The 23,739-nt window shown below is 30.4% G+C and overlaps 1 protein-coding gene across 2 annotated transcripts in view; it reads right to left on the reverse strand.

Moving 5' to 3' along the window:
* Positions 1-708: 708 nt before the first annotated feature.
* LOC107451183 (nuclear distribution protein nudE-like 1-A) overlaps positions 709-23,739 on the reverse strand; it is a 96,971-nt gene continuing 73,940 nt past the window's right edge. Inside the window, exons 3-9 of one of the 2 annotated variants that reach the window (XM_043054618.2) lie at positions 19,800-19,936; positions 18,779-18,824; positions 16,311-16,401; positions 14,322-14,453; positions 11,493-11,581; positions 3,838-3,929; positions 709-1,208 (exon numbers count right to left, since the gene is read on the reverse strand). In XM_043054618.2, the coding sequence (XP_042910552.1) occupies positions 1,145-1,208; positions 3,838-3,929; positions 11,493-11,581; positions 14,322-14,453; positions 16,311-16,401; positions 18,779-18,824; positions 19,800-19,936 (651 nt within the window). In that variant the 3' untranslated portion in view covers positions 709-1,144. The remainder of the gene's footprint in view (positions 1,209-3,837; positions 3,930-11,492; positions 11,582-14,321; positions 14,454-16,310; positions 16,402-18,778; positions 18,825-19,799; positions 19,937-23,739) is intronic. The other variant, XM_071181166.1, reaches the window with a different exon arrangement.

The raw sequence follows: 23,739 nt of genomic DNA on the forward strand, positions 1-23,739 counted from the left end.
ATGCGCTTAATATTTTTTGAAAGTCGGAACAAGCTTTTTCTGTGTAATATAAGAGTGAAGCATTTTCTAGCTACATGAGTAAAAAATAAAAAAATTTCAGCAAGCACGTGTGCACATTTCGTGGTGTGATGCACTGTTCAGAGGCGTCACTGTCGTAACTAAAGGATTAACGTTCTTTATTTTGTGAACTCCAAATAAGCTAGGTTTGATAAATTTTTAATAAATAATGCCTACGAGTTCTAAACTTCGGCTCAGTCACCTTCGGTGGTGCTTTTTTTTCCTTTCTAAAGCATTAATATAGCTGATTTATCAAAATATAATTTTAAAAAATACAACAAACAGTAATAAATGAAATAGTTCACAACGGTAATGCGATAATCAATATTTTGAAATATTTATACATCAAAGAACAATTATTATTAAACCATAAATGTAATATCTCCATCTATATATTTAAAACTGTAATATGTTGGATTTCGGAACTTCCCAGGCAATGCATAAAAAAAAAAAAGGTTTATTCATGCTTTTTATTTTCTAGTGGTGAAATCGACTAATGGTGAATGTGCAGAGCTATGAAATTAAAGAGTCCGGTTGTATGTTATCGACCGAAGAAGAGAAGAGTTGTCGATGTCGGCTTTGATAACTAGAATTTAAGTCATCATTTGAAATGATAAAATGGTTATAGGTTTGTCATAGCTTCCTAATAAATTTTTTTTTTGTAAAATTAATTTTTCTTTATTTACTTACCTGAATCTTAAATCATTCACTTGGACCATCGTCCAAGGTTGGGAAATAAAATCACTCATTTAAAAGAAAGTCACAACAATTTTTTTAAATTTTGTTTTATTTAAAAATAATGTTTCTTTACCAAACAATGCATAACACTTGAATCATAAATACTGCAAAAAAACAAACAAAGAAGAAACCCCAAAAGGAAAACAGTGTATCTCCCCACATTGTTTGGCTATGGAAGCTATTTGAAATCGGATGAGTGGAATGCTAAAGTATAATATATGAGGCATTTTCAGACACTGGCAATCTCCTATAACCTTCTTTGGAATGATCCAAATTTCTTGCCAAAATAGACGAAAATGGCGTCATTTTTTAAATATGGCGTGATTTTGGGTATGTTCCTAAAGTCCTTTCAGGCCGTGAGAGGTATATACTCCTTGGTGTTTCCTATAGATCCGTTCATGTGTCGAACTCGGCTGTAAAGATAAAATATGGATGAGAGCATTTCCTTTTAAAGCAATTTAATATTTTGAAAGAAAGAAAATCTGTTCTAGAAAAAGGTACTATTTATGGATGGTGTTTTCGACACTAGGGAGCGCTGCAAGCTGTATGCCGCTTATACTTCCGGGTTACTGTTTCCGGTGTATTTTAAAGCCATCTCACAACGTGGTCATTGTGTTTTAAGATTCTTGCAAACGTGGTATTTGAATAGTTCTTATTACTAAACTTAATCTCGCTCCTCGAACAATATGCTAACACTAACGTAAGATGATGCTCAGCTTGCAACACGAACAATGGTAAAAAGCCAAATCAAAACTGCCAAAAAAGCGAGTTATTCAAAATCTAGCAACCATGTCACCTTTTTTAACAATATATCTCTAAATAACTAAAGCAAATTTTCACTTCAAACTCACCAGAATTACATAATAACATTAATATCTTACGAAATACGGCAGATTTGAGCTCAGAAATTATCTAATTTATTTCTTTTATTGAAAATCAAAATGATCCGTTTGAAAATATCGCTTCAATAACATGTAGTAAGCAGCTGCAAACTTTCTAACCGGAACTAGAGCAGTTATACAGCTCGAGATTGTTATTGTTTACATTTATACTGAAAACACCATCCAAGATAACTTTATTTTTGATCTACAAAATTTAGGAAAAGAATCATCGAAAGTAAATGCATTGTGTGAGAACTATATATTTTTTTCCCTTCCTCAGATCCTTTCTTTAATTCATATTGTAAGAAAGAAAATCGCAAACAACTTTTTTCTTTCTTCTTCCTATCTAGCCTCGTTTTTAGGATAGGGATGCTAAATTCTCATTTTTTCACCAGGTGGCACTGTAGAATACTTGATCAAATATAGTCACTTTATTGTAGGTATCTACTACCTCTTTTATAGCTATAGCTGTTAAGAGGTAACGGCATACTAAACTGAAGAGCCAAATAAACTGGTACAGGCATGAGTATGCAAATAAAGGGGTATGGAGCCAATCAAAGTACAGCGCTGTGATCGGCAACGCGTATATAAGACAACGAGTGTCTAGCACAGTTCTTAGATCGGTTACTGCTGCTACAATGCCAGGTAATACAGATTTAAGTGAGTTTGAACGTGGTGTTATAGTCGGCGCACGGGGCATCTCCGAGATAGCAATGAAATTTGGATTTTCACTTACGACTATTTCACGAGTATACCGCGAGTATCGGAAATCCACCATAATCCCCAGGCATGAACATTATTGAACATATTTGGGATGCCTTGCAACGTGATGTTCAGAAGATATCCCTACCCCCTCTTACTCCCACTGGTTTATGGACGGACCTGCAAGATTCATGGTGTCAATTATCTCCAGCACTACTTCACACATTGATCGAATCCATGCCACGTCGTGTTGCGACAAATAAATGATTTTAATAATGATTACAGACAAACAGGGGATTCAACGTTTTCAAGAGTAAATAAAAACGCTTACGTGATTTTTTTTTAGAAAGAAAATATTTCTTTCAAGGTTTAGGGATCATTTGCGGGTGATGACTTTATTACACAAGGGCTTCAGATATCTTTCCATGAAATTTTACCTCAGCTATCTTACAAGTAGTATACTGAAAATTATGTGTGATTCAGAAGTCATGATAAATATTATATCGTGGCTAGAGCAAGGGGTTTCCAACTTACATAAGACCGGGGGCCACAATAAAAAACACAAATCAAATGGCGGGCCGCAACTTTGCCAAAATTTTATGTAGGACTCCTTTATGTTTGAAGGAACATTAAATATTACTGTCAGATTTTTACCAAGCTGTACAAGACAAAAGTATTGAATTACAAATTAAAATAAGAAGTTGATTTTTAAAAATATTTAATTGTTATTAATAATATTTTAAAAATATTAAATAAGTAATAAAAATTCGGGCTACAATAACTTTAATGTGCACCTATGTATAGAACAATTTATGTGCAACAGATATCTAATTGTTAAGATATAAAACTTTAAAAAGGTTAGCATTAAAACTTACATAGTAGCACACAAAATGTTCAATGAGAAAATTGAGGTTTGTCTGCTGCAACCACCAGAGAATAGATATTTACATTTAAAATTTACAAATGTGTGTGTAAATATTTTCGTCCAAAATGAGTGGTTTCAAAAAGTTAAATCGGAGAATTTCTTCGAGAAAATTTCTGATACACATATGCTAAATTATATTCACAAAATACAAAAAAATGAAATAAAAAAAGAGCAACATACACAATTATTTTTGTATTTGAATAAATATTTTCTTGGATGCAAAACCTGAGAAATAAATTTCTTTTGCACCGTTGGTATGTTAAATATCACAGAAACGAAGAAATTAGGTTTTTATTAACGAGAAAAGTATTTTAAACCCATATAGATTTTTTAACGAAAATTGTCCGCAAAAAATGACAGCTAATATATTTTAGTTCGCGGGCCACAAAAAAAGGCTCCGCGGGCCGGATGCGGTCCCCGGGCCGCCAGTTGGAAACCCCTGGGCTAGAGAGACATCGTATTTTGCTTAATTGTAAGAAAACATGAGAAAATGGGAAGAAAAAGAGAATATTTATTAAAATTGGTTATATTTACTTGGACGAAGTTAGATTCACCCTTTTTTCAGTTATTGGATCAGAACTATCTTTTAGGCAATCACGACATGATTGTAACTTGGACTCCAAAACCTGAGGGATTAAAAAGAAAGATTTTTAATAGTTGATATCAACAACTTTATAATAACTTTTTGAACAAAAAGATATCACAACTACAGTAATGACGTATATAACTTTACATTTACTGCATTTTATAATAAATGGATAAATAGTCATTATTTTAATTAAAAAAATGAGAAATGAAAAATGCAGAAAAAAAAGCACCAATTAAAGCTTTCAAATAAATTAGAATTTAAAAAAAATAAATGAGTTAAATTCATAAATAAAAATGGCCGATTTAGAGCGTCGAATTTTAAGTTCGTTGTAGCATTTTTACATTTATAAGAGAGATCAGCATATACATATTTTTTACCACAATTTTAATAGTTCAAACTTATTAAAACAATTTAAATTTGTTTCTATTACTTTTTCATTCTCTTGCACTCTTTTGAATATTTTCCTTTTTTTAACTATCGAATACATTCTTTTCTAACTATCGAATGTTAAATTTTTTTTCCTTTATACTCCCAGTACATTTTTCTACAGATCTGTTTAGTTTAAAGTTTCTAAGTGTCACAGATTTTGCATAGCAAACAAAATGCTAAGTTCAACATCCGAGAGTGCAGTGTGAGATATAATATTAAATGTTGTGTAAAACTTAAAATCTAGTAAAACCCTAACTCGAAAGATTTTATTTCAATTTTGTTTTTGAAAAAGATTAAAAATTATCAAAATTTATAAAAGTAATGCAGAAATGATAAATAAAATTATCAAAATTTATAAGTATACATAATTCTGGGCTAAAAAGTATTCTAACCATTGAAGGGATTTTGTACTTTGGTCAATGTAGGGATAAGCCACATTAGTTTCAAAGGTGATATTTTGACACCGAGCTGTTCCTTATTATTGTTTCCAGATAAGTATTCTACTAGTTTTTAGATTTTTAATCAGATGACTTCTACTTCCAAAATCTCAAGATTTAGAATTGTAGTGAACTTCAAGGTTAATCTATATATATATATATTTCTCTTACACGGCGACAAAAAGAAACCTCATTACAACTCCCCGAATGGCAACGCTAGAAAATCGATCAATGATTGCAGCTAAAAATGTCACATGCCAAATCTAGATGAGGTGGCTCAACATATAGCGCTTTTAAAAACGGAAACGGAAATAACCAGAGAGAGCATTCTCACCAAATGTGATCTCTTCCGAAATTCTATCAGCTGCGGCAATCTGATACTATTAAGAACACAAAAGTGAGGAATTTTTCACGAATTTATATATTACGAATTTATTTGACGATTTTTGATTTAAATCACGAATTTATTTGTTTTATTGTTATTAGTTTTTCATTGAAAAATCAGTCTCAGTCGTGCTGTTACGTTTTAAGATTTTATACTATAGCACATTTCTAAAAGATTTAACGAATTACAGGTCATTTATTTGAATTCAAATTTATTTTAATGACTTAGTATTTACTAAAAAGATGGATTTTTTTTTCTTTAAAAAGTTGTTATATGGATTTGAATGATTGTTTTGAATTCTTAGAATTTGGTGCATTTGCAATGTACCTAAGTTAGTAGCGAGCGAAGCGAGCTTGGTTTGCGAAGCAAACCATATAAGATTGCGTAGCAATTTTCAGGGGTTGGCGAGCGTTAGCGATCAGGGGGCGCAGCCCACTAGTATTTATTATTGTATCTAAAGATAACTTCATACAAATTCATGATATCACGGTAATTTTGAATTACAGCCACTTCACCATATAGAAACGATGATCAAATCTAGGTGATTTACCGTTTTTGTGCAAGTAGTAGCTCTTGACACATAAAATAAATAAATTTGAAGAAAAGAAAAAGTCGAAAACCGACTTTATCTGAACTGAATTACGCTGCTGAACTCTTCTTCCCAAATCTTTGTGATGTGACCTGACCTTTCTAGAAATTTCTACCATTATAACGCACAAGGGTCATTCTGAAAAATATTGTTACAATTTTAACTTCTAACCGGTATAAAAAGAATGTTTTTTTAGAGCTTTTAATAAATATTGACTGCTAGAAAACTATTTTGTTTCATTCATTAAAATGGAAGCACTCTAGGTTTGAAAAATATACTGAGATTTATTACTTTTCAAATGATAGAAAATCTTCATTCTATAATAGAATATACAAATTAAAAAAAAAAAGAGAGAGAAAAGGTGAAGCTGATATAAAAATGTAACAAATATTTAAAAAATCCAGTTTTTTTGCAAATGTCTGCATTTTGCAGTGTATCAGGTCAATTGAAAAAAGCCTAAAATTTTCTAAACGGATTAATACTTTTAAATCTCATTACAATTAGTTTTACGACTAGAGACTAATAAGCTAATAAGGCAATGTGTCAATACTCAATCGAACGGAATTTGCTTAGGCTTATTGCCATAAACCATAAATATGGTTATTTGTAATAAGTCTTCACTACTCTGGACTTAATGAAAACTGCACGAAATAAATCAGGCTCATTGAGAAAGGAATGTTATAGTTTTTTACAAGCCAAAAATTCATCCTAAACATTTTATTACATTTACATTTCTTGTAAGCCACCTACAATTGGCCTTGAAGGTGTCAGGCTGATTAGAAAATATTGGAGACTTTTTCAGGTGTCAGGCTGATTAGAAAATATTGGAGACTTTTTCAGGTGTCAGGCTGATTACAAAATATTGGAGACTTTTTCAAAGACCCTAAATAAGTCTGGCGTAGTGCAAAATGATAGAGCGTGATTGTAAAAGTATATTCTGGTACGCCAAACGGTTAATTTGCTACCTGCATTGAGCCTAAAAAGTGATAGGCTGATTACAAAATGCTGGTGACTTTTATAATCTGCCCGAATCAGTCAAGTGCATTGCGAAATAACGAATCTTTGCAAAATAGCCTACAACATATACACATTATTTAGCTGACAAGTACAATAAATGTCTAACAATCTTAAAGGTATCAATCACATCGGATGAAAATCGGCAATTTCGAAGAAAATTTCGAATTTTATATTTATTTGAATATTATTATTGAATATTATACACTCCTCAAAAGTGAAATTGCAACACCAAGAAATAATGCACGTAGCGTCATGCAAATTTTAGGAGTGATAGTAGTGAGATGGATATGCAAATGATTAAATTTGCGCACGCATCTGATCACGTGGTACGCATATTCGGGCTATAAAGGCCAGCAACTTTCTCTTCTCATAAACGGCATCTGAGGCTTTGCGTAGCATTTGCGACTTTCGAAAAAGCGCAGAAAATGCCTCTGAGACGTCGGCGAGCTCAATACCATCAGTTAACGACCGGGGAACGTGACCGTATTATCGAACTCCATGAACTTGGTTTGTCGCTGCGCGCAATAGCAACTCGTGTTGGGCACAACGTGAGTACCATCCAACGTTGTGTCACACGATGGATTCAGGAAGGTCTACGTGCACGCCGAAGANCAAGAGTTATGTATTTATACTAGTCATTATGAATAAGAGATATCAATTTGACCATATATTCATGCCCAGACAATGTCAGCAATCAATTTAAACATATATTCAAGTGTGAATGTTCACTTATGAAAAACATTGAAGTTATTTCAAAGGAAAGAAACATATTTCCGATGTATTTAATTTCTTAAGCACATAAAATTGCAAATATTAGATAACTTCCTCGCATTTTTCAAACTGAATATTTGTTGTCGAATAAAGCATAAAAAATTGTTGTTTTAGGATAATGTTTTAGAATAACAAACTGGTTCATGCAAACATGAATAAATAATTACTATTAATTTATGGTGTTTCAGGTCATATTTTATTAAAAATCATTTTAAACTTAAGTGTAAATTAAATTCTCCAGTTAAATTCATTTAATTTATTAATCTAAGATTATTTGTTTTACGATACTAGAAGTCGTTCTTTACATATTTACATCAATATACATCATTGCGATACATTGATTTATTTACATCTAGAAACTGTTAAAAGGTAGAATAGCTCTTTTTGAGGTAGCCAATCAACTATGAGTTAGAATCTTTTTGGGAAAGGCTAAACTAGATCTTAGCCTGAGGCGGGGTGTGATTTTCAGCGCCATCTAGTTTTCAAGTTTGAGGCTAGAATCCACTTTAGGACCGCCTTAACCTAAGTCACGGAGGAGAGCAACATTACCCACGCCACACAATAGAGAACACGCAGAGAGAAACATCCATACCTTGAGTGGGATTCGAACTCACAGCCATTGAAAAAATCATTATTTAAAACTTTCAAATAAATTAGGTAAAAAAAAAAAGCTTTAAGTTAAAGTCATAAAAAAATGGCCGATTTAAAACGTCGAATTTTAAATTCTTTGTAGCATTTTTATATTCATAAGAACGGTCAGCATATACATATTTTTTATTACAAATTTAATAGTACAAAATAATAAATTTTATTTAATTTGTTTCGATTTCCTTTCCCTTTTCTTGCATTCTTCTGAATATTTTATTCGAACATTTAAATATTCTTTTCTAACCATCGAATGTTAAATTTCTTTTCATCGTTCTCCCTGTACATTTTTTAACAGATCAGTTAAGTTTCAAGATTCACAGATATGGCATAGCGAAATAAATTCAGAGTTGAACATCCAAAAGTAAGGTGATTTTTTAAATATGGAGAGATAATATTGAACGTTGTGTTCAAAACTTAAAATCTAGTAAAATCCTAACTCGAAAGATTTTATTTAAATTTTGTGTTCGAAAAAGTTTAAAAATTAGTAAAACTTATGGACGTAATGCAGAATGCTAAAAAATATATTTAAAAATTTATAAGTATACTTAATTTTAGGCTAAAAAGTATTCTAAATATTGAATGGATTGTGTACTTTGGTCAATCTAGTGATAAATCACATTAAAAGATGATATTTTAACACCGAGTTCTTCCTTATTACTGTTTTCAGATAGATATTTTACTAGTTTTCAGATTTTTCATTAGATGACCTCTACTTCCAAAATCTTATAATTTAGAATTGTAGTGACCTCCAAGGTTAATATTTATTATTGTATTTAAAGATAATTTCATACCAATTCATGATATCGCGGCAATTTAGAATTACAGCTCTAAGCCATTTCACCATATAGAAACGATGATCAAATCAAATCACTAGGTGATTTACCGTTTTTGTGCAAGTAGTAGCTCTTGACAGATAAAAAAATAAAAAAAAACTTTAACTGAACTGAATAACGCTGCTGAACTCATCTTCCCAAATCTCATTGGGATGTGACCTGACCTTGATTAGAAATTTCCACTATTATAAAGCATGAGGGTCATTCTGAAAAAAATTGTTACATTCTTAACTTCCAACCGGTATAAAAAATAATGTTTTTTTAGAACTTTTGATAAATATTGACTGCTAAAAAACTATTTTGTTTCATCCAATTCATTAAAACGAAAGCACTCTTTGTTTGAAAAATAAACTGAGATTTATTACTTTTCAAATGATAGAAAATCTTCATTCTCTAATAGAATATACAAATTAAAAAAAAGAGAGAGAGAAAAGATGAAGCTGACATAAAAATGTAACAAACATTTAAAAAATCCGGTTCTTTTGCAACTGTCTGCATTTTGCAGTGTATCAGGTTAATTGAAAAAGCCTAAAATTTTCTAACCGGATTAATACTTTTAAATCTCATTACAATTAGTTTTACGACTAGAGACTAGTAAGGCAATGTGCCAATACTCAATTGAACGGAATTTGCTTAGGCTTATTGCCATAAACCATAAATATGGTTATTTATAATACTCTGGACTTAATGAAAACATTTACATTATTACATTTACATTTCTTGTAAGCCACCTACAATTGGCCTTGAAGGTGTCAGGCTGATTAGAAAATATTGGAGACTTTTTCAGGTGTCAGGCTGATTACAAAATATTGGAGACTTTTTCAAAGACCTGGCGTAGTGCAAAATGATAGAGCGTGATTGTAAAAGTATATATGGTACGCCAAACAGTTAATTTGCTACCTGCATTGGGCCTAAAAAGTGATAGGCTGATTACAAAATGCTGGTGACTTTTACAATCAGCCCGAATCAGCCAAATACATTGCAAAATAATGAATCTTTGCAAAATAGCCCACAAGATGTACATAATATTTAGCAGCTGACAAGTACAATAAATGTCTAACAATCTAAATGTGTCTCAATCAGATCGGGTGAAAATCGGCAATTTCGAAGAAAATTTCGAATTTTATATTTATTTGAAACTATTATTAAATATTATATATATTATAAACTATTATTGAATTTACACTTATTTGAAACCATATTTTAACTTTAGTTCATTATCTTTCGAAATTTTTCTTTTCTAATCTTTACAAATGATGCAATAGTTGTTTTTTTCCATCCTGAAAAGCGTTTTTTTTCCTTCTTTTTTTAGCAATTAAATAACTTAAATGTCTTTACAGAAAAACGTTGATTTTGAAAAAATCTTATTACACTAACACACATTACAACAAAATTTAGCAAGAAATTCTACAAATATTTGCATGTAGACTTTGTTTAATGTTACCTATACTTAAGTGTGAATTTATTATTTTTATCATACTAAGTAAGAATGCTTCGAATTTTTCTTTAAAAAAATCAATATTGAACAATATATTATTTAGTTTCACTTCATCACGGAATTTTTTAAAGATTTTAGTTCAAAACACAGGTAACCATATTATTGATCTAAAATTTTTTTTCGCATTTATTAGTTACTATTTTTTGTAGAGCTGTAAGCGTGACACCAAAAATTTTTAATGTTTTATGTTCAAACTTGTCCAAATTAAAAAAAAAAATTGCAAATTTTAAAAGTTTATTTTAGATTTATAATTTCAGCACCCATGCTAACCAAAAATAAAAAATTAAAATTTTAAATAAGGCTATTTTTAAATAAAATTTAGTCGAAATCAGTCAGATACCTTGAGTAAATATAATTTACCAAATTATTGAATAATGCATGCCTACTCTGTTATACTATTTTTAACCCAAACTGCAAATGCAAACTAAAATTAAGGCACTTTCAGGAATAAGAATAAACAAGAATAAGAAATTAAGGAATAAGAATAAATAAGAATAAGAAATTAAAAAGAATTGAATGCTGTGGAATTTAAACGACATCATTTGTAACATTTCTCGAGAATGACCTATAAAAAGATCTTCATATTTCCAGTTAATAATAAAGAAAAAAATAGAATGAATATAAATTTTTACATATGCAATTGTTATTTATAATCAATCAAAATTTACACTTCAACAGAAAAAAAAAGAAATAACAAAATTAACGAAATAAAAAGAAAACCAGTTTCGTTGGTTAACATCGTTTTCTGTTCGTTTAGTAATGAAGTGAGATGACAGAAAAATGAATATATATTTTTGGAGTGGATATCAACTAATGAATATTTGGAACTTATTTTTAACCTTTAATTAAAGAAAAAGCTAGCTAAATATGGAATTGGGCTGAAATAAACAGTTCTCATTCTGAAGAATAGAAAATGGAATTTCAAATAAAGTAATAAGAAAAATATGTAGATCGATGTAATTTAAAATAAAAAGAAAACAGTTAGATACTTACTCCAACTTTTTTAAGGAGATCTCCTAGAATGTTCATGGCAGAATGTGGCACAATGGAACCAGTGGTGGACATAAAATGTGCGCTGTTTCCTGTTTAACAAGATAATATTTTATTTTGTGTTCGAAAACAACAATTATACATTCAGATATTATAAGATAATCAGAAATGAATAACTTTATTTTAAATATTTACATTTTCAAAAGTGTTGTGCAGTGAGCAAAAAAGTGAGAATTTTGAATAACATTTGCTAATTAATTCGTGCAGACGATATTCTATAAGTTACAAAATCAGACACAAAAACATAACTTCTTTGTATACCCATTTTCTGTCGGACTTAGATTTCTGACCCTCAAAATATGAAGGGTCGCCGCACTATGGAAAATATGGTTGCAATCAGGAGAAAGGTCGGAAAGTTTAGATCCCTTAATGTAAATTTTATCTTCCAGGTATAAAGTAAAATATTATAAAATTAATATTAAATATATTATGAAATTCTTTATCCAAAAGCAGTTCAAAAAAATAATTTTTAATAAAAAATAACAATGGAAAAAATTTTAAATTTTTAGCTATTGCGACATGCGAAAAAAGAAAAATTAACTTTAAGCAGTCCAAATTTTCGACCGTTCTTTTGAGTAAACTATTGGGATCATGTTTTTCTGATTGTACCTCCCCATACTTTAAGAGTAAAAAATGCAAATGCACCAAAAAATAAATGTCTTTGTTTAGAGAAATTACGATTTTTGTATACGATTTTTTAACTTAAAATATTGTCTGCACTACTAAAATAACATATTAAAAATTAAGCCTTCGAACTATTAAGGAGTCCTAGATCGTGAAAATTCAATCATTAGACTAAAAGTAATTTAGCACGTTCACTTTTTTATTTTGCGAACTGTGCATATTACTATAGGCATATGAAATTAACGAAAAATATGGAAAACATTTATTTATTTATTTTTCGGTTATAAACAATCAGAGAGGTCTTTTTGTAACATGAGAGAAATCAAGTTTGTTGCATACATTTTGTAGTATCACATTGATAATAAATTCTAATGCAGCGCAAATGCGTTTTTTATGTTCTTGTAATGTTTCAGATTCGAAGGTTCATAAAAATTGTCTAGGGCGTTCTATTCCAAGTGGCCAATTGATTAATTTCTATTAATCAATTGACCACTGAGACCCTTATACTTTGAGTCATGTGATTTCTTTTTATGAGACACTACTGACACCAAGACACTACTTGAGCTGAGGTGACTCAGGGCGTAGAGCGCTCGTTTTTCCAGGAGATGACTCAGGTTCGAATCCTAGCATAGGCTTTCCGATATATATTCTCAGTATAAGACGAATCATGAGTTAGATTCTCCTTGCTTTCGGGCTAACAGTGTGAGGTTTTCGTGGTTTTACTCTTCATGCTAACAAAAATACGGTTAGTTTCATCAAAAAAGTTCTAAACGAAGGCTAATTTGTCCCAATACTTGATCCAGGAATTCGCTGGTGTTCTAAATTGGGTTAAAAATTACAAGACTGCGGAATTGAACACTGAGAGTGGTATACTAAAAAATAAGTCGATTGTGTAACGCCGGTAATAAAAAATAACAAAACGCTACCTATAAACAACCAATCCCGCAAACACCAAAAGAACGATTCTGTGCTGCACTAAAAGCCATTAATATTGTAAAACTACAAAATGTCTGGAACGAATTTGATTACAGATTAGATATTTGCCTACTTAGCCTTGATTGTGAAGACATCAAAGTTTTTGTACTCGAAATGTTTCCGACCATATAAAAGCATCTTTCTTTGCTTCAAATTTATTTGATTACTGAAAACTATTTTCGTGGCATTGTATATTCACGAAAAAAAAATGACTAAATTCAAAATAGTTTATTGATAAACTAGTGAGAAATAAGTAATATACTAACACTCTAAACTAAAGTATTTCGATACAAAAATTGTAAGTTCATTTTCCATTGCTTGGCGAGTAATACACGGGAAATCTTTCTTGGCTATATTACCTTCTGAGACTATATAACTGATACATTGTATTACCTTCGTATATTATACAAATGATACTTTATTACCTTCCTTGACTAAATTACTTTCCTCAACAATATTATCTATCTTGACTGTATATTACCGATAGGTAATTTTTTTTTTATTGTATTACTGAGACTATACTACCTTAATTGACTTTATTGCTGATACCTAATTACCTTTCCTGACTATATAGCCTATATTATGTTACTATAAATAAATACCATAAACCGAAGCATAAAGATATTACCTAATTAAAAACTTCATTACAAAAATATATAAAAAAATATATAAAAAAGAAATAACATTCGACATGTTTCAAGCGTTAAAAAACAGGCGCCCATTTCCCCAGGCCAGACGTGAATGTGAAGGAAAAAAAGTGATTTGAAATATAAAACGAAATGTTGCCATGGAAAAGTAGAAAAATAACGGTGAAAAAAAAGCTAGAAAAACCATAGTAGCTGAGAGAAAAAAAAGATGAAAAATAGAATAAGGAAAAACACAGCAGCCGAGAGGAGCAACTCAGGGCAAAATACATTTCCACACGCTATGGAAAGGTGGCGAGGAACAAATGTAGTTAACAAGAGAATCAACATTCATATGAATGAAACAAGATTCCAGGGCTTCAAGATGAGCTGATGTGACTGAGATGGAAACAATTTTGGCATTATGCCCAAGATCCCAACAATGTGCAGCAATTGATGATTTCTCGTATTCTTGATAACGGACGTATACTATGTTACGATCTCTGAATACATTATAATTAAAAAAAAATTTCACGAAATATCTACTCACTTCTAAGGCGAGATCGGTTTTCAGCTTCACTGATGAGTTTATTTGATTCGATGATGGATTCGAGCGTCTTTTTCGGCAGTGGAGGCGCTTCGGTTTTTATAGTCTCGCTCACTGTAAGCTCGTGTTTTAAATCTGTGGAAAAATGTTGATTATTGAAATTATGAAATGAAAAGTATTCGTATAGAAAATAGATTTAATGAAAAAGAGTAAAACTTATAAACGTAAAAGTGAAGAGGAAACAAAGAATAATTTTTTATAAAATACAGTGCACTAAAAAAACGGACTACTATGAATAACTTTTAATCTAATGATCGGATCTTCACGTTCTAGGACTCAATCTTAATGGCTCAAGGATGTGGCCTCAAATAAGTTAATTAATTAGTGCAGATGATATTTGAAGTTACGAAATCGGACAAAATTTTTCACACATCTCTTTTTCTTCAATGGATTCGGCTTTCTGACCCCCAAATTATAAGGGGTAGCCGCAACCTAAAAAACGTGGTTTCAACAGTTTGGTCAGGTGAGCGGTCTAAAATTTAGGCCTCTTAATGTTAATTTTACTTTTTCATATTTTGCAATATCTCAAGAACTTTTTAAACGAATTTTAAAATTTTTGCACACAATTATAAAATTCATTTATCCAAAGTTAATTCTATACAAAAAATAACTTTTAGTAAATATTTTTTTAAAATTATTTTATTTAATAAAGTCAAAAAAACTTTGAATTGTGAAGTAGGAAATTTTTTTACATAATTTTAAAGAATGTAAATTTACATGGCCATATACACAGTTTGAACAAAATCGGTCGAATAGTTTCTAAAAAATAGAATTTTAAATTTACGACTTCTTTAAAATTTGATATCGATAATCTGATATTGTCAGCACTGATTAAGTAGCATATTTGAGGCCAACTCCTAGAACCATTAAGATTGAGTGCTAGAACGTGAAGATCTTACAATTAGATCAAAAGTTATTCAAAGTGGTCCGTTTTCTCTTTTGCGCACCGTACAAAAATATTTACCACAGTATATAATACTTTTATCGTTAGTATTAATTTGGTTCTCGGAAATATTTTGTCAAGTGGAAGATTTGTTTCATCTACAATTCTTAAAAAAGTATGCATTTAGTTTTGAACTTTTCTAAACGTTTACCTATGATTATAAATGTAGTGCCCATGAACATCATACTAGTACCAAATGTTTACGTCACGGAACTGATATTACCTTGATATGTACTTTCTTCGAACTATGAGACTGGATTCTATAACATTTTGGTGATATTTGTTCAATGTTTGACGAAAATTAACGCAAAATAATTTAGGCTAGCCAATAATAAATGTAAATTTTTTGAAATTAGGCATTTGAAATTAGGTTACTTTCCAAAAAATTCATTCGTCAGTTTTTTTGGGAAAAAAACAAAGAATATTTTTTTTTTTTTTTTTTTTTTATAAAAAAAAGCAAAACTTAAGCAGAAAGTTGGAAAATTCTGACTTTCAACTATATACCTATTTTTGTGAGTATCTGTGAAATATTTTTGCAGCTTATAGATATTAAATATTTAGCTTCAAACAAATCCGATCGAGTAATTAATTTATATCGAATAATTAATTATAACAAAATAATTTATATTCAAATGGGAATTTGCAACTCGAAAAAAAAAATAAAATAATATTAGGCCTAACCATGTGATTTAAATCAGATTTAATTGGCTACCTGTAAGAGACGTCACAAGAGTGTGTCGAGCCTGATTGGTTTCTTCTGAATCGACAAATGCCACGATTTAATTTAACTACGTCATGACGAATGACGTCACTTGCAGATATCCAATTACAAGCCATTTCACGGCAGTATAAAAAAATGAATACAAATAATTTTAGATGTTTTAGATTTGTACCTATAATGATTATAAATCAAAGATGAATATGAAAGAGAAAGAAAATAAATTTAAATTTGTTATAAATAGATTACCACTAAATCATATAAACTTTACCTCTAGCTTCATCTTTTAATCTTTGAATCAGAACAGCCATATTCTCCTTTTCATCTAATTCATTTTCTAGGAAAGCATTTCTTTCTATAGCCTGTAAATAACAATAAAAAAACATACGTTACTAATCCATTGTATACAGTGGATATCGCCCATTAGGACGAAATCCACTCTAGTGCCCATTGTTCCATACGTTACAAAAATTTTAAATTTCCATTGTAACAAAAACTTTTTATATGATTGTATTCTTCGTTTAGTTAGCAACAATATTGGAGCCCCCATCAGCTTAAATGATTTAAAGCCGGGAAAAGGAGTTATAAACCTAAATATATGTTGTTTTGTTAATTACGAGAAAGTGAGAAATCAGAATGCTGAGAAGCTGTAGAAAATAAAATAAATAAAATACTATTTATTAGTTTAGAAATCATTAACCCCTTCCTTCTCGCTCCCGTGACTGGAGTGTTCAGTAGTAACGCGCCAATAAGAATAAAACTAATTCATTTCTTTTGCCCGGAAAACATTTTATTTCTAATTTTACACACCAGATGGCATTATCAAGATATTTTTAAGGTAATTGTTGATAGTTAGTTTATTTTAAACTAGATGTCAGCACTAATCAAATACGTGTATTTGACGAAATAAGCACTTTGACCGTTATGACCGTTTTCTTGAAAATTAACCGATCGTTAAGGGGGTAAACAAGTTTTTCTAAAAAATTATTCGTCTTCTTCCTTTTAATGGTTTCTGAGCGCGAAAAATTGTTAATCTAAAGGAAACAGTAGAGCTGCAATGGCACAGGGGAAGTTGAAGTCTTTTTTTTTTTTTTTTTTTTTTTTTTTTTTTTTTTTTTTTTTTTTTTTTTTTTNTTTTTTTTTTTTTTCTAAACCGGCGTTGAATAGCCGGCATCGTTTTGAGTTACTATCAATGTTTAACTCTGTAGTCCTGTAGTTTTGATCCCATCTTAGAACACGAATAAATTCTTGAATCAAGTGTTGGGTCAAATTAGGCTTCGCTGAGGATTTTTTTGATGAAACTAACAGTATTTGCGTTACAGGGAAAGGAAAACCTCGAAAATCACCCAATGTTAGCCCGAAAGCAAGCGAATTCTAATTCATGATTCGTCTATTACTGAGGATATGTATCGGAAAGCCAATGCTGGATTTCGAACCTGAGTAATTTCCTTGCAAAACGAGTGCTCTATGCACTGAGTCACTTCAGTTCAAGTAGTGCATTTGTGTTAGTAGTGTCTCATAAAAAGAAATTTTTAATTTATTATTTTGTTTAATTCTAAAAGAAGTTAAACTGAGACATACAAGTTTTTACATTTTAAAAGAATTTAATTTTGAAAATACATTTTTTGAAATATATTTTATAACCGTCGTTTAACAGCCAACCCAATTTTTAGAGTTTACGGCTATAAATGTTCAACTCCGTAGCCTTGTAGTTTTGAACCCCACCCAAAAGACGAGGGATCTCCTGGATCAAGCATGGGAACTAACTAGCCTTCGGGGAGGACTTATGATGGAACTAATCCGCATTTGCGCTACACAGAGAGGAAAACCACGTAAACCTCCCATGGTTAAACTCGACGACAAAAGGATTCTAACCAATGATCCAAGAACTACTGAGGCTATTTCACGTTAGCACTGTTGACGGGGCGAGCCGGGAGCAGAATTGACATCAACCAGCCATACCTGGGATTCAAACTTGGGAAATCTCACTGGGAGGCGTACACTTTATTTTCTGAGCCTCCACGACTTAAGCTGATGTCTCTGTGAAAGATTGGGAGTCGAACCCCCGGCGGTGCCCCTCAACTTCAAATGGATGGATTTTCTTCATGATTTCATTCATACATCTATTCGTTTCATTCATCTTAGAAGTCCCACCCACCAGCAACTGCATTCTTCTTGCTTTTATAGATCACAAAATATCTTATTTCATGATTAAATCTTTCACTCCACATTATTTACTAAAGGTACATAGATGTTTTTTATAATTCTGAGTTCAACATTTTATAGCTCAAGAATATTTCTTGCTCAAGTATTATAACTTTCCGCATTATTTACATTTAAACTAATTTTATTTATACTGTATGAAAACGGTATTATTTATACAATAAAATACAAGATAATAAATACGAAAGGCTTGAGATAGAATAGTGATAATCTAAAATTGCCGAAACGCCAAGATTTTACATTAACTTGTTCTTTAATATTGTTTCCAGATAGGTGCTTTACAAGTTTCTGGAATTTTCACATGGTAAAAGCATACTACACTGAAACATTTTGCTGCCTACATGAAAATAGAGGTTTTTTTTTCTTCACGAAATACTCTCTTAAATCATATCTCAGCGTAAATAGTTGAAAATGTGGCTTATCATTATATTGTACGAAACCCATCATATATTTCAAGACCCTGATATGATTCATACATTAAATCCTGAGTGCAATAATATATGCAATAATACTTACTTGATTCAATCTTGTTTCAAAATCTTCTAAGGACATTAGAGACGCTCTGTTAGAAAAAAAAAGAAATAAATATGTAGTCATTTTACGAAGAAAAAAAATAGTTTAAGTAATTGATCATGCAAATCTTCCTAGAAAAAAATTGGGGACTTATTTTGTATCGAACACAGAAAGAGAGAAAGAAATATCTTATTTCTTACAAGCTGTATCGTAAATTTAGAACGTAAATCAAATTTTCGCTAAATACTTGTTATCTGAAATCAAATATTATAATAAATATTTGTTTCAAAACAAAAATAAAATGAAAAGGTTTGCTAAACAGTGAACATATGAAATAAAATTTGGGTTATTCCGAAAGTAAGTTCGTATTTTCTCACCAGGGGGATTTAATTGAATTTTTTTCATAGACAACTTCACACTTAAGTTGTAAAATTATTATAAATTTTAAAAGCTGATATAGAAAGTCTCATTAATGAAAAAGTTCGATAGACACTATGCAGCAGTGAAAGCGACACCATTTTCGACATATTTTACTTTCGAAAAGGTAAAAATGCTGTTCAAGCAAGAAAAAAATTATCTGATGAGTATAATGGAGAAGATGTATTGACAGTATGCCAGTGCCAAAACTGTTTTGCGAAATTACGATTAAGATGCACTATGACAGTTAAGGTCGACCGTTGTGAGCCTTGATTAGATATTGAATCAAAAGCGCCATTTAGCAGATATGGAGGTGGCTGGAATGGAATTATTTAAAGAGGTATGGTGGAAGTTAAAAATAACATAAAAAAATAAACTGGCTTTAAACTTACAACCGGTCTTCTTTTTAGATTGCAGCATTCAGATTATGATAATTATTAGTAGTTATTTAAGCTCGTTATGTATAGGGGCGTTATATGCAAGAGTAAAAAGGGTGATTTATATGCGAATGAGGATAGATAATAAATATGCATTATAGATAATAATATTAATAAAAGCACAAGAGTTTTTCTTATTGAATTTTTTTTTAAAAAGTGGAAGTATTAACCTGGTGGCTCTTTCGAAGTCGTCATTTTTTTGTTCCAATTTTCTCACGTATACTTGCATCTCTTCTCTGGCCATTTGCATCTTTTGAAGCTCATCCCTCATGTTACTGCATTCTGTTTGGCACTGATTCAGCTTGGTCTGTAAAGGAAGATTGTAGAAATTCAGAAGAAAATACAAATACAGTGAGTCACCTCTAACTCATGTACCGCCTCTTTTATCACGGGTCTGTCCAGACATTTTGTGAAAGGTCCTGTTTTTGTTTAATTACGAAAAAACTATTCATAATTTGTAAATATAAAATAAGCGTTAAGTCACATTTTTTCAACCAGGGTCCTGCTTTTGTGAATTTGTGCAAATAGTGTCCTGTTATAGCAAAAATTGCTGAAAACCTTTTCGAGAAGAATTGTAAATAGATTTTTAAATTGTAAATAGATACAAGATTCTGCTCAACAATTGCTGCTACTAAATTAGAGATGCAACATACAAATATTTGGTATTTAGTCTATACTGCTCAACACAGAATATTCATTTCGGACGAATAATGGAAACAAAATCACTCACGTTTTTAATAATTTCAATTGACATATTTTAAATAACACAACTTAGTAATGTATCACTTTTAATGTGTTATGCATTAAGTAAACTTAAACTAAACAAATCTTAAATTTATAATATTTTATATAAAAAATTGCCAGAAATTAATCTTTATTTACATAATATTCTTTTAATTAATTTAATGAATAAATAAAAATTGATCAATTATTTATTTACAAAAAAAAAAATGATTTAATATTAATAAGAATGCGCACGCGATGTTTGTAAAAGCAGAAATATTTTCTTAGAATACTCCATTTGGAATTTAAACTTAGGGAAACTTAGTTTGTCTCTAACCGTCTTCCCCCCCTCCCCCCCCGGGAAGGGTTTATTTGATTAACAAAACGATAATGAAGATAAACAAATTCGCGAAGAGTCCGATTAAGAGATAAATTATTTTGTGAAGGGTCCGTTAGCGGACCCAAATTTCTTCTTAGCCGACCCCTGTTTATGCTCTTTTTCATTTATACGACGGTTTTCAAAGGTTCATGATCATTATATAGGAAAATAATGATAATTATCATTCGTTTATGCGTGGTTCTGAAAATAAATATTTCAATTATACGCCGAAATGCTTCTTAGAATAGCTAAAAAATTTCTAGAATAGAAAGAAAAAAGAATCAATTTTTTTTAGAAAAAGTTCTTAGATTGAAAATTGAAGGAAATAAACAATCTTAGTTAAATATGCAGCTGGATCCAGTGAAATAGTTAATTTTCCTCCCCCATACTACAGTGCTGTATCGCACATAGAATTTGTTGAAATATAATTATTTCTCGTCTACATCTTTTACTTAACTTAGATGTATTATTTGTTAGTGTATTTTATTATAACCATCATATATTTTTGTTTTGCGTACCTGACAACTTCAATACACAATTAGTTTGTTTATGTTCCGCATGTCTCTGTGTTAAATAAGAAATAAATAGTGAAAGAATTGAAATCTTTGTGAAAGGATCTTTTTCAATGAATATAGAATGTGTCACTTAAGAGAATTGACACTTAACGGGCTTAGCTTACTGGAAATAGAATGGCAAAAACAGTGGCTAACGTAAACAGATGCCGCATTTAAGCACCTAATCGAGATCGAGATACACACTCTACGTCACTTGCAGGTAACCCATTACAAGCAAAAATATATTTTGGTATTTTTAATTATAAAAACAGACTAATAGACACTAAAAAAAATTTTCAACTATCAAAATTATATTTGTACTAAAATATAAAATCAAAAAAATTCGTTTGAATTTATTTTCTTTCTTTATTTGGTTTTGTAAATTAAAGAAATTTCAACGACAAATAACTAATTCTCTTTGAACTAAATAAATGGAAATAATTGCAAATTTGAAGAATTATCGTTTGGAAGCTAACAGCGTGTATAGAACATTTCATATTAACTCAGAAAAAGACACTGGTGTTTAATGCTGTATTTCATAATCATAAAATATTAAAATGCTAAATATAATATTTTTCACTTAATTTGACGTAAATTAATACAATATAATGAAAAAAATATGAAAAATATGTTTAATTAAAATCCTGCGTTAAAGGGTTAAATGCGCAATTCGAACTCTCTTAGCAATAAAAAATTCAGTAACGATTTGTTACAGTCAATTGAACAATATTAACTGAAAAATGTTATGAATAAAATAAAAATAAAAGTTTTTAGTGAGTGTTGCGGCTCTAAATTTAAGACAAAACACAACGGGATAGATTTAAAAATTATAATTCACTTTGAAGTAAATGCAGCATCACAGCTGGACATCGAAGAAATGAAAACTTATTTTGGGCGGAGGATTTTCTTTTTGCGGCACACTACACCACAAAAGCATAACAACTACTCAAAAAAACAAAAACATTAGTAATTTTATTCTTTCAAAAAGTATGTCTGTTACTAAAGCCGTTTTATTACTATAATCACCCAAAAACCTCGATGAATTTTGAAAGGACTTGTTTTTAGACAAGTAGAAAAATAGACGAGTTTCTTTTGTTGGGGAAAAATGTTAAAATTACTCTGTATTTCTCTTTTTTTACATGTAACCGCTTTAATAATAGGTTAACTTATTAATATTTACGGTGAAATTATTATACTAGAGCTTAACAATTTTTTCCTTTAAAATTTTTTTTTTTGTTGGCACAATTGAAAAAAAAAATAATGCAGTAAAAGTAAAATATGAAAAATTTGTGTTTTGCTAATAAAAACTTGTATATTGGAACGAACAATTCGGTGAGATATAATAAACTAGACGTTGATATTGATGGTAATACATTTTAAGTGGGGGGTAATTCTGAAATCATATCTTTTAAAATCATAGTGTAAAGGAATAACAAATTATTACTTTAACCCCATGTTTGAAATCGTGTTGCCAGGAAGGGTTTTAAAATGACCTTAAAAATTATAAAGATGTGAATGCATAAATGCAGTATAATAAATATTCATTAATCCAGTAAAGCCCAGTCACAAGAAGTTGTTTATTTATGAAAAAATCTTGTATGAAAAATGTGATAGTACGCATTTGTTTATACCAATAAGCCGATATTTTTTTCTTTTAGCTACTACTTTAGCCTTAAAAAAGATAGTATTAATAAGGTATAATTTTGGTAGGCGGAATCATCTTGTTTCTTCAAATTAACTCCTAATAATAAAACCCTTGTTCAACCCCCGTTTTTCGTTCTTGGTAAAAAGAACCGTCTTTTAAAATGACACCAAGTACAAATGAGTTAAGTCCTGTGTTATAAGCCATTAAATCAGTATTAAGTATCCAAGCTACTAAGCTTTGTCTCAAAAATTGAGTCAACTGGAAGTTACTTTAATTGACTTTTTTGACCAGAAAGAAAGATGCAGACCTTTTTTTTAAAACTCAGATTTTGATTGTATTTGTTTCTGTAACTGTTTTGTTATTGTAACTGTTTTTTTTCTTTTGCAAAATTCTCCTAAAATTTAATATCTCTTTATTAATTTCTTTCTCTCTCTCTGACTATATATATATATTATATAGTATAAAATACATAATCCTTAGTTGCTGTAGGTTTCTCTTGTTTGTTTTTCTTGGGGCAGTCGGGAGATGGTTGTTTGCTGTAATATACCACCAACAGCCGAAACTGCTTCCACACTGACTGCATCATAATGCTCCCATGACGAAGCCGCCATGTATGTTCGGGCATCCACTTTAATTTTGTTTTAGTGTTTTCCTTCTTGATTTTTAGGATGTTATTTCCTTTTACAAACTTTCGAGCATCTCCTGATCTCTTGTTGTGGTATTCCCACGGTAATATTTAGTACATTATATCCTGCTAATGTTTTTCGAATTTCTCCTATCGTGGTAATCCTTATATATATATATATATA

This window comes from Parasteatoda tepidariorum, chromosome 5, assembly GCF_043381705.1.
Source record: "Parasteatoda tepidariorum isolate YZ-2023 chromosome 5, CAS_Ptep_4.0, whole genome shotgun sequence".
In the NCBI taxonomy this organism is placed as follows: domain Eukaryota; kingdom Metazoa; phylum Arthropoda; class Arachnida; order Araneae; family Theridiidae; genus Parasteatoda; species Parasteatoda tepidariorum.